This window comes from Pseudorca crassidens, chromosome X (assembly GCF_039906515.1).
Source record: "Pseudorca crassidens isolate mPseCra1 chromosome X, mPseCra1.hap1, whole genome shotgun sequence".
NCBI classification, from domain to species: Eukaryota; Metazoa; Chordata; class Mammalia; order Artiodactyla; family Delphinidae; genus Pseudorca; species Pseudorca crassidens.
In genome coordinates, this window is record NC_090317.1 from 68,916,942 (window position 1) to 68,929,133 (window position 12,192).

A 12,192-nucleotide genomic window follows, 5' to 3' on the forward strand; every position below is an offset into this window, starting at 1 on the left:
ATTTGAAAGGATAGTTTGATATTCATTGAGGTTTTTTTTCTTAATAATGCTTTATTGGAGTATAATTGCTTTACAATGGTGTGTTAGTTTCTTCTTTATAACACAGTGAATCAGTTATACATATACATATATTCCCATATCTCTTCCCTCTGGCGTCTCGTTCCCTCCCACCCTCCCTATCCCACCCCGCAGGTGGTCACAAACCACGGACCTGATTCCCCTGTGTTATGCGGCTGCTTCCCACTAGCTATCTATTTTACGTTTGGTAGTGTATATATGTCCATGCCACTCTCTCACTTTGTCACAGCTTACCCTTCCCCCTCCCCATATCCTCAAGTCCATTTCTAGTAGGTCTGTGTCTTTATTCCTGTCTTACCCCTCAGTAATTCATGACTTCTTTTTCCCTTAGATTCCATATATATGTTTTAGCATATGGTATTTGTTTTTCTCTTTCTGACTTACTTCACTCTGTATGACAGACTCCAGGTCCATCCACCTCACTGCAAATATCTCAATTTCGTTTCTTTTTATGGCTGAGTAATATTCCATTTGTATATATGTGCCACATCTTCCTTATCCATCATCTGATGATGGACACTTAGGTTGCTTCCATGTCCTGGCTATTGTAAATAGAGCTGCAATGAACATTTTGGTACATGCCACTTTTAGAATTATGGCTTTCTCAGGGTATATGCCCAGTAATGGGATTGCTGGGTCGTGTGGTAGTTATATTTTTAGTTTTTTAAGGAACCTCCATACTGTTCTCCATAGTGGCTGTATCAATTTACATTCCTACCAACAGTGCAAGAGTGTTCCCTTTTCTCCAAACCCTCTCCAGCATTTATTGTTTGTAGATTTTTTGATGATGGCCATTCTGACCAGTGTGAGATGATATCTCATTGCAGTTTTGATTTGCATTTCTCTAATGATTAATGATGTTGAGCATTCTTTCAGGTGTTTTTTGGCAATCTGTATATCTTCTTTGGAGAAATATCTGTTTAGGTCTTCTGCCCATTTTTGGATTGGGTTGTTTGTGTTTTTGATATTGAGCTACATGAGCTGCTTGTAAATTTTGGAGATTAATCCTTTGTCAGTTGTTTCATTTCCAACTATTTGCTCCCGTTCTGAGGGTTGTGTTTTGCTCTTGTTTATCGTTTCCTTTGCTGTGCAAAAGCTTTGAAGTTTCATTAGGTCCCATTTGTTTATTTTTGTTTTTATTTCCATTTCTCTAGGAGGTGGGTCAAAAAGGATCTTGCTGTGATTTATATCATAGAGTGTTCTGCCTATGTTTTCCTCTAAGAGTTTGATAGTATCTGGCCTTATATTTAGGTCTTTAATCCATATTGAGTTTATTTTTGTGTATGATATTAGGGAGTGTTCTAATTTCATACTTTTACATGTACCTGTCCAACTTTCCAAGCACCACTTATTGAAGAGGCTGTCTTTTCTCCACTGTATATTCTTGCCTCCTTTATCAAAGATAAGGTGCCCATATGTGTGTGGGTTTATCTCTGGGCTTTCTATCCTGTTCCATTGATCTATATTTCTGTTTTTGTGCCAGTACCATAGTGTCTTGATTACTGTATCTTTGTAGTATAGTCTGAAGTCAGGGAGCCTGATTCCTCCAGCTCCATTTTTCGTTCTCAAGATTGCTTTAGCTATTCGGGGTCTTTTGTGTTTCCATACAAATTGTGAAATTTTTTGTTCTAGTTCTGTGAAAAATGCCAGTGGTTTGATAGGGATTGCATTGAATATGTAGATTGCTTTGGGTAGTAGAGTCATTTTCAGAATATTGATTCTTCGAATCCAAGAACATCGTATATCTCTCCATCTATTTGTATCATCTTTAATTTCTTTCATCAGTGTCTTACAATTTTCTGCATACAGGTCTTTTGTCTCCTTAGGTAGGTTTACTCCTAGATATTTTATTCTTTTTGTTGCAATGGGAGTGTTTTCTTAATTTCACTTTCAGATTTTTCATCATCAGTGTATATGAATGCCAGAGATTTCTGTGCATGAATTTTGTATCCTTCTACTTTACTGAATTCATTGATTAGCTCTAGTATTTTTCTGGTAGCATCTTTAGGATTCTCTATGTATAGTATCATGTACTGCAAACAGTGGCAGCTTTACTTCTTTTCTGATTTGGATTCCTTTTATTTCTTTTTTTTTTTTTTTTTTTTTGCGGTACGCGGCCTCTCACCGTCGTGGCCTCTCCTGTTGCAGAGCACAGGCTCCGGATGCGCAGGCCCAGCAGCCATGGCCCACGGGCCTAGCCGCTCCGCGGCATGCGGGATCCTCCCAGACCGGGGCACGAACCCGTGTCCCCTGCATCGGCAGGCGGACTCCCAACCACTGCGCCACCAGGGAAGCCCCCTTTTATTTCTTATTCTTGTCTGATTGCCGTGGCTAAAACTTTCAAAACTATGTTAAATAATAGTGGTGAGAGTGGGCAACCTAGTCTTGTTCCTGATCTTAGTGGAAATGCTTTCAGTTTTTCACCATTGAGGAGGATGTTGGCTGTGGGTTTGTCATATCTGGCCTATATTAATGTTGGGGAAAGTTCCCTCTATGCCTACTTTCTGGAGGGTTTTTATCATAAACAGATGTTGAATTTTATCAAAAGCTTTTTCTGCATCTATTGAGATTATCATATGGTTTTTATCCTTCAGTTTGTTAATATGGTTTATCACATTGACTAATTTGCATATATTGAAGAATCCTTGCATTCCTGGGATCAACCTCACTTGATCATGGTGTATGATCCTTTTAATGTGCTGTTGGATTCTGTTTCCTAGTATTTTGTTGAGGATTTTTGCATCTATGTTCGTCAGTGATATTGACCTGTAGTTTTCTTTTTCTTGTGACATCTTTGCTGCTTTGGGTATCGGGGTGATGGTGGCCTCATAGAATGAGTTTGGGAGTGTTCCTCCCTCTGCTATATTTTGGAAGGATTTGGGAAGAATAGATGTTAGCTCTTCTCTAAATGTTTGATAGAATTCACCTGTGAAGCCATCTGGTCCTGGGCTTTCTTTGTTGGAAGATTTTTAATCACGGTTTCAATTTCAGTGCTTGTAATTGGTCTGTTCATATTTTCTCTTTCTTCCTGGTTCAGTCTCTACAGGTTGTGCATTTCTAAGAATTTGTCCATTTCTTCCAGGTTGTCCATTTTATTGGCATAGAGTTGCTTGTAGTAATCTCTCATGATCTTTTGTATTTCTGCAGTGTCAGTTGTTACTTCTCCTTTTTCATTTCTAATTCTGTTGATTTGAGTCTTCTCCCTTTTTTTCTTCATGAGTCTGGCTAATGGTTTATCAACTTTGTGTATCTTCTCAAAGAACCATCTTTTAGTTTTATTAATCTTTGCTATCATTTCCTTCATTTCTTTTTCATTTATTTCTGATCTGATCTTTATGATTTCTTTGCTTCTGCTAACTTTGGGGTTGTTTTGTTCTTTTTTCTCTAATTGCTTTAGGTGCAAGGTTAGGTTGTTTATTTGAGATGTTTCGTTTTTCTTAAGGTAGGATGGTATTGCTCTAAACTTCCCTCTTAGAACTGCTTTTGCTGCACCCCATAAATTTTGGGTCGTCGTGGTTTCATTGTCATTTGTTTCTAGGTATTTTTTGATGTCCACTTTGATTACTTCAGTGATCTCTTGGTTATTAAGTAATGTATTGTTTAGCCTCCATGTGTTTGTATTTTTTACAGATCTTTTCCTGTAATTCATATCTAGTCTCATAATGTTGTGGTCGGAAAAGGTACTTGATACAATTTCAGTTTTCTTAAATTTACCAAGGCTTGGTTTGTGACCCAAGATATGATCTATCCTGGAGAATGTTTCATGAGCACTTCAGAAAAATGTGTATTCTATTGTTTTTGGATGGAATGTCTTATAAATATCAATTAAGTCCATATTGTTTAATGTATCATTTAATGCTTGTGTTTCCTTATTTATTTTCATTTTGAATGATCTGTCCATTGGTGAAAGTGGGGTGTTAAAGTCCACTACTATGATTGCGTTATTGTCGATTTCCCCTTTTATGGCTGTTAGTATTTGCCTTACGTACTTAGGTGCTCCCGTGTTGGGTGCATAAATATTTACAATTGTTATATCTTCTTCTTGGATCGATCCCTTGATCATTATGTAGTGTCCTTCTTTGTCTCTTGTAATAGTCTTTATTTTAAAGTCTGTTTTGTCTGATACGAGAATTGCTACTCCAGCTTTCTTTTGATTTCCATTTGCATGGAATATCTTTCTCCATCCCCTCACTTTCAGTCTGTATGTGTCCCTAGGTCTGAAGTGGGTCTTTTTTAGACATCATATGTATGTGTCTTGTTTCTGTATCCATTCAGCCAGTTTGTGTCTTTTGTGGGAGCATTTAATCCATTTACATTTAAGCTAATTATCGATATGTATGTTCCTATTCCCATTTTCTTAACTGTTTTAGGTTTGTTATTGTAGGTCTTTTCCTTCTCTTGTGTTTCTTGCCTAGAGAAATTCCTTGAGCATTTGTTTTAAAGCTGGTTCGGTGGTGGTGAACTCTCTCAGCTTTTGCCTGCTGTAAAGGTTTTAATTTCTCCATCAAATCTGAATGAGATCCTTGCTGGGTAGAGTAATCCTGGTTGTAGGTTTTTCTCCTTCATCACTTTAAATATGTCCTGCCAGTCCCTTCTGGCTTGCAGAGTTTCTGCTGAAAGATCAGCTGTTAAGCTTATGGGGATTCCCTTGTGTGTTATTTGTTGTTTTTCCCTTGCTGCTTTTAATATGATTTCTTTGTATTTAATTTTTGTTAGTTTGATAAATATGTGTCTTGGCATGTTTCTCCTTGGATTTATCCTATATGGGGCTCTCTGTGCTTCCTGGACTTGATTAGCTATTTCCTTTCCCATATAGGGAAGTTTTCAACTGTAATCTCTTCAAATATTTTCTCAGTCCCTTTCTTTTGCTCTTCTTCTGCTGGGACCACTGTAATTTGAATGTTGGTGCATTTAATGTTGTCCCAGAGGTCTCTGAGACTGTCCTCAGTTCTTTTCATTGTTTTTTCTTTATTCTGCCCTGCAGTAGTTATTTCCACTATTTTATCTTCCAGGTCACTTATCTGTTCTTCTGCCTCAGTTATTCTGCTATTGATCCCTTCTAGAGTGTTTTTAATTTCATTTATTGTGTTGTTCATCGTTGCTTGCTTCCTCTTTAGTTCTTCTACGTCCTTGTTAAATGTTTCTTGCATTTTGTCTATTCTATTTCCAAGATTTTGGATCATCTCTACTATCATTATTCAGAATTCTTTTTCAGGTAGACTGCCTATTTCCTCTTCATTTGTTATGTCTGGTGGGTTTTTACCTTGCTTCTGCATCTGCTGTGTGTTTTTCTGTCTTCTCATTTTGCTTATCTTACTGTGTTTGGGGTCTCCTTTTTGCAGGCTGCATGTTCATAGTTCCTATTGTTTTTGGTGTCTGTCGCCAGTGGCTAAGGTTGGTTCAGTGGGTTGTGTAGGTTTCCTGGTGGAGAGGACTAGTGCCTGTGTTCTGGTGGATGAGGCTGGATCTTGCCTTTCTGGTCGGCACGTCCACATCTGTTGGTGTGTTTTGGGGTGTCTGTGCCCTTATTATGATTTTAGGCAACCTCTCTGCTAATGGGTGGGGTTGTGTTCCTGTTTTGCTAGTTGTTTGGCATAGGGTGTCCAGCACTGTAGCTTGCTCGTCGTTGAGTGAAGCTGGGTCTTGGTATTGAGATGGAGATCTCTGGGAGATTTTCGCCATTTGATATTACGTGGAGCTGGGAGGTCTCTTGTGGAGCAGTGTCCTGAAGTTGGCTCTCCCACCTTAGAGGCACAGCACTGACTCCTCACTGGAGCACCAAGAGCCTTTCATCCACACGGCTCAGAATAAAAGGGAGAAAAAATAGAAAGAGGATAAAATAAAATAAAGTAAGATAAAAGAAAATAATTAAAATAAAAAATAATTATTAGGGAAAATAAGATTTTTTAAGTAAAAAATAAAATATAATGGACGGACAAACCCTAAGACAAATGGTGAAAGCAAAGCTATGCAGACAAAATCTCACACAGAAGCATACACATACACACTTACAAAAAGCGGAAAAGGGAAAGAAAGAATCTATCTTGCTCCCAAAGTCCACCTCCTCATTTTGGGATGATTCCTTGTCTATTCAGGTATTCCGCAGATTCAGGGTACATCAAGTTGATTGTGGAGGAATAATCCGCTGTTCCTGAGGTTGTTGGGAGGATTTCCCTTTCTCTTCTTTGTTTGCACAGCTCCTGGGTTTCACCTTTGGATTTGGCCCCACCTCTGCGTGTAGGTCGCCTGAGGGCGTCTGTTCTTTGCTCGGACAGGACGGGGTTAAAGGAGCAGCTGATTCGGGGGCTCTGGCTCACTCAGGCCTAGGGGAGGGTGGGGTTTGGATGTGGGGCAAGCCTGTGGTGGCAGAGGCCAGCGTGACGTTGCACCAGCCTGAGGCGCACCATGTGTTCTCCCAGGGAAGTTGTCCCTGGATCACGGGACCCTGGCAGTGGCGGGCTGCACAGGCTCCCGGGAGGGGAGGTGTGGAGAGTGACCTGTGCCTGCACACAGGCTACTTGGTGGTGGCAGCAACAACCTTAGCGTCTCATGCCCGTCTCTAGAGTCTGCGCTGAAAGCCGCGGCTTGCGCCAGTCTCTGGAGCTCCTTTAAGCAGTGCTCTTAATCCCCTCTCCTCGCGCACCAGGAAACAAAGAGGGCAGAAAAAGTCTCTTGCCTCTTGGGCAGGTCCAGACTTTTCCCCCCAGACTCCCTCCCGGCTAGCCGTGGTGCACTAACCCCTTCAGGCTGTGTTCACGCCACCAGTCCTCTCCCTGCGCTCTGAACGAAGCCCGAGCCTCAGCTCTCAGCCCCCGCCTGCCCAGGTGGGTGAGCAGACAAGCCTCTCGGGCTGGTGAGTGCTGGTCGGCATCGATCCTCTGTATGGGAATCTCTCCGCTTTGCCCTCCGCACCCCTGTTGCTGCGCTCTCCACCGTGGTTCCAAAGCTTTCCCCCTCTGCCACCTGCACTCTCCACCAGTGAAGGGACTTCCTAGTGTGTGGAAACATTTCCTCCTTCTCACCTCCCTCCTGCTGGTGCAGGTCCCATCCCTATTCTTTTGTCTCTGTTTATTCTTTTTCCTTTTGCCCTACCCAGGTACATGGGGAGTTTCTTGCCTTTTGGGAGGTCTGAGGTCTTCTGCCAGTGTTCAGTGGGTGTTTTATAGGAGCAGTTCCACGTGTAGATGTATTTCTTATGTATCTGTGGGGAGGAAGGTGATCTCCACGTCTTAGTCTTCCGCCATCTTCCTCAACCTCCTGGGTTTTCTTTTGTATGGTGTTGGAGCAAAGGGATTTTTTTCTGGGGCAAATAGATCTATCAGTGTTGGGGTTTTTTTCCCCCTGAATGGTGAATCAGCTACAGATACTTGTAATTTATCTGCTTTTGAGATCCTTTTTTGCTGTATAATTTCAGTTTTACCATTATTTTGGTGAATAAATAATTTTACATATATTTATTGAATACCTGCTATATACAAAGCATTGTACTTATATACACAAATAACTACAGTATAAGGCAGTTTGCTGTAAGTGTTATGAGCTCTGTAGGATTTTAGATAATGGAGAAAGCATTTTTGAGTGGATGATCAGGGGCGATTTCATGGAGGCAGGAGCATTTGACTAATGCACATAGCTTATAAATGAATATTAACATGGCAGTCAGTGTGAGTTAGGAATCCTGAAATGACAGCTCTCCCACTGCCAAAGATTTTATCTTTATAAACTGGGAAAATCATTCCAATACTAGTAAGTGGTTAATATCTAAACATTCCCATAAATACTAATTTAAGGTAAATATTTGTACTTTTATGAATACATAATTTGCATATGATTGATAATTGCTGCTTTTGTTTTTAGGCTATGAATATTGTGGTTCCCTTCATGTTTAAATATGCTGTAGACAGCCTCAACCAGATGTCGGGAAACATGCTGAACCTGAGTGATGCACCAAATACAGTTGCAACCATGGCAACGGCAGTTCTCATTGGCTGTATGTTGGTTCTTTAATCTGTCTACAGGTGTTGACTTTCTTCAAGAGGGTTTCATCATATTTGAGCATATGACCTTTTCACCACAAACACAACTTAGCATTTTGGATGTTTGTTTTATGTGAGATTTTTTGTTTGATGTGTGGTTTTTAAAAAATTCTTTGTATGATATACTTTCCAAAAATTCTGTAATAAAAGTCTCATTTTCTAAGTTCTAGAAAACAATAACATGAAGTAAGACATTAAATTCATAACAACCGCTTCTAATAGTTAGGCTCCTTATAAGGTATTTTTTTAGTAAGGCTAGTTATTTTCTTGCTGCTGTTGTTAGCCATTGAATAGGAAATTGCTACATAATGATATACCTGTATTAATGTGTTATTAAATTATATTCAATAGCCATGACACAAATCTACAATTTGTAAAGAACAGAATATAGTGCTTTGTGTCCCCATGCAGTAGAAAGGATACTTTATGAAACTCAGACCTGAGTTGGGGCATGCTTAGTCAAAGCACTTGGATTTTTCAGGATCTCGATTTTATCATTTGTTATTTGGGGGAATTGAATTAGATCACAAAACCTCAACAGATACTGTACATTTATCCACAATAAGGCCTTATGGGCTGCTGTTACTTGGAAAAATCTTTCAACATTTGGAATCTTATGGGAAAAAATAACAATGAAAAGTTTTCATGGTGGTGGAAAGATTGATACTCAGTAGGCTAGATATTTTCTAGGTTTCTTTTAGTGTAAGTATTCTGTGATATAGTCATTCATTGTACAGACATTTTCTGAGCCCTTGACGTTTTTATACTCCAACGATTCTAATATTTTTACACCCCACTTTTTCTTGATTGTATTGCTAGATGGTGTATCAAGAGCTGGAGCTGCCTTTTTTAATGAAGTTCGAAATGCAGTATTTGGCAAGGTAGCACAAAATTCAATCCGAAGAATAGCCAAAAATGTCTTTCTCCATCTTCACAACCTGGATCTCGCTTTCCACCTGAACAGACAGACAGGAGCTTTGTCAAAGGCTATTGACAGAGGGACAAGGGGTATCAGTTTTGTCCTGAGTGCTTTAGTGTTTAATCTTCTTCCCATCATGTTTGAGGTGACCCTTGTCAGTGGTGTTTTGGTAAGTAAAACATTTTTCATGACAAGCTTTTATCTTACATTCTTGTTAGTAGCTATTTAGTACTTGAAGCTTTTGTACTATTGCATGCTTATGATTTGAAAGCAAAATCCCATGGTGCCAGAAGGGTTATACAGTTTGTTTAATTATTTTTCCACAAGCTTCAAGGGACTGTGTCCAAAGTCTTGATCATGTTATTATTGTAAAGATCTGTTCAGTTCTACACATAGGTCAGTCATTTAGCTAGTGGTTGCAGTTTTTTTGTTAACAGACATTATGGTATATGGCTTTGGACTGGTATGCTCAGATTATCTAGGTTTCTTTCTATTCACCATTTGTAGCATTTTAGGCAATTTCATATTTTATAATTAAAAGTATGCATATAACTTAAAGTTGATTTTCTAAGGTATTTGTTTCCTCACTCAGTTTTTCATATATACAACTTTATACCAACATATTTTTTAATTAAAATCTTTGCGATTTGCTAATGTATATTATAAACTATTTGGCAAGAGCAATGACTGTTTCTCATTTCTTCTTTTGCCTTCTCCAGTATTATAGATGTGGTGCCCAGTTTGCACTGGTGACCCTTGGGACACTTGGTGCATACACAGCATTCACAGTTGCTGTCACACGGTGGAGGTAAGGTATCCCCCAGAGGTCAGTCAAGGTTCAGAAATTAGTTATGCTTCTGTAGCAAACATTCCATGCCTATGCAAATCTTTGTCTTACAGAACTAGATTTAGAATAGAGATGAACAAAGCAGATAATGATGCAGGTAACGCTGCCATAGACTCGCTGCTGAATTATGAAACTGTGAAGGTAATATGTTTAATTTTACTTTCCTCTTCCTTTCACACCACACTAAGGTTTGTTCTGCCATTTAATTGAATAGGTGCTGTAAGTTAGAGCTGCAGATTAGTATAGGATCTCTAGGTATGATGAAATAATTGTACTTTATTGTTTTTCTTTTGTTTAGAAATTGCCCTTTCTACCACATTTTTTGTGTGGCACCATCGGAATTTTACCTTCTGAATTAATTTATAAGTAGTGACAGTATGGTTAGCATCTTGATTCAGAATGCACACTAAGTTCTTGACTCTATCCCTCATACTGCCTAGCATAGTGTTTTTCACTAATTCATTTCATAATTCATTCATAATTCATTTCACTACTTCATTTATCTGTTCATTTTTCCATTTAACAAATATTACTGAATGCCTCTTGTGTGCAAAGCGCTATGCTAAGTCCTGTAATGGGGGAGGGTGGTAAAAACAATGATTACTGTTTGATCCTTGCCTCCCCAGAATTTGCTAAGCACTGGGAGAGTTAAAGTAAAGTATGCAAGTGGCTACATGAGAAAGGTGTAATGTGGTGGGGGCAATGAGAATTGTCAATTCAGAGTCCCAGAGGATCAAGGCAAGGCTTTGTGAAGGAAGTGCCATTGACAGCTTTTTTAGATCTGGGTTTAAATTAACTAGGCATTCAGTAAATGTTTGGGGGATGAATTTTATGGACTTTTCAAATACTGTCCATTGTGGAAAACTGCAGGAGTACCATAGTCCAATATATGGAAAGTCAGTTTTTAAAATGGTGTATGCAGTACAAAATTGTATCCATGAAAAGGATTCTAATCACTTAAGAGATTAAATTCCAATTATAGTTGTATGTAGTTACTATTTTTATGTATTTTGTAGTATTTTAATAATGAAAATTATGAAGCACAAAGATATGATGGATTTTTGAAGACATATGAGACTGCTTCATTGAAAAGTACCTCTACTCTGGCTATGCTGAACTTTGGTCAAAGTGCTATTTTCAGTGTTGGTTTAACAGCCATAATGGTGCTCGCCAGTCAGGGAATTGTGGCAGGTAATGGATATGTGGTTTTCACATTAGTCTATGTTTTACTTAACCTTTATAAAGATTAATGAAATAAATGTGTATATTAGTCTCATAAAGCATATTCAATAAGGTGCTATAACATCCTTGGAGTACTTTCATTTTTGTATCAGAATATGTTTTCTTGATTACATGATGATGTTTTTTTTACTTTCCTTTGTTTAACACTACAAGTTTAGCACTGGTTCTCTCATTGATTGGGATTACTGTTTGTGGGGCTACAACCTGATTCTTTTCGGAGTAACTTTCTTTTTAGCATCTAATATTTCTAATTTCTCTTGTAGACCTGGAAAGAAATGTAATTAATTTAGTATTTAGTCCAAAGGACTAAAATGCAAGCAGTCATATAAAAATTACTAGTAACCTTTTAATTTTTCTATTAGTTGTTCATTGCAAAACATTGCAAAAGTAAATAATATCTGTGCCTCTTTTCTGTAACCTGCTTGCTTAGTTAGGATTTATTCGTTCACTGAGACCTTAATACATGGTTTATCAATTCCCAATCATGATATCCATTTGCTCCAATTTTTTAATTTATACTTTAAAAAACTTCTATTTTACATTACAAGGAACTTTCTTAGGAAGAAAGGAGAGATTTTCAGCCTTCCGTTTCTTTCCTCACTTAAGCCATTCTCTTTTACTTATATATTATGTGTCGTGTATGGGTGGGCTTTTGCCATTCCAGTTAGCATATATCTAGTTCCCTATTTTCCTAAATCATGGATTAAAATGCTTTGGAATTTGAGTAGGCCTAAGAGTTGCTGATTATGTACATTTTGAACTGTATTCCACAGTAGTAAACTGTAAACTTTTCTATCTTAAACTGGAAAGTTCATAACATCTAAATTTTTTTTTTCTACCAACTGCATATTAAGGTACCCTTACTGTTGGAGATTTAGTAATGGTGAATGGACTGCTTTTTCAGCTTTCATTGCCCCTTAACTTTCTGGGAACTGTATACAGAGAAACTAGACAAGCACTTATAGATATGAACACCTTGTTTACTCTACTCAAGGTAGACACCCGAATTAAAGTAAGTAACCTATTTAGTACCTTTTTAAAAGCATATAAGCATCATCTCATTAATGGTA

The 12,192-nt window shown here is 38.3% G+C and overlaps 1 protein-coding gene across 4 annotated transcripts in view; it reads left to right on the forward strand.

The window, feature by feature from the left end:
* Nucleotides 1–12,192, forward strand: part of ABCB7 (ATP binding cassette subfamily B member 7) — a 139,448-nt gene that overhangs the window by 82,075 nt on the left and 45,181 nt on the right. For all 4 annotated transcript variants that reach the window (XM_067723999.1, XM_067723997.1, XM_067723998.1 and 1 more), the window contains 6 exons: nucleotides 7,936–8,068; nucleotides 8,934–9,202; nucleotides 9,753–9,841; nucleotides 9,934–10,021; nucleotides 10,897–11,071; nucleotides 11,977–12,134. In XM_067723999.1, the coding sequence (XP_067580100.1) occupies nucleotides 7,936–8,068; nucleotides 8,934–9,202; nucleotides 9,753–9,841; nucleotides 9,934–10,021; nucleotides 10,897–11,071; nucleotides 11,977–12,134 (912 nt within the window). The remainder of the gene's footprint in view (nucleotides 1–7,935; nucleotides 8,069–8,933; nucleotides 9,203–9,752; nucleotides 9,842–9,933; nucleotides 10,022–10,896; nucleotides 11,072–11,976; nucleotides 12,135–12,192) is intronic.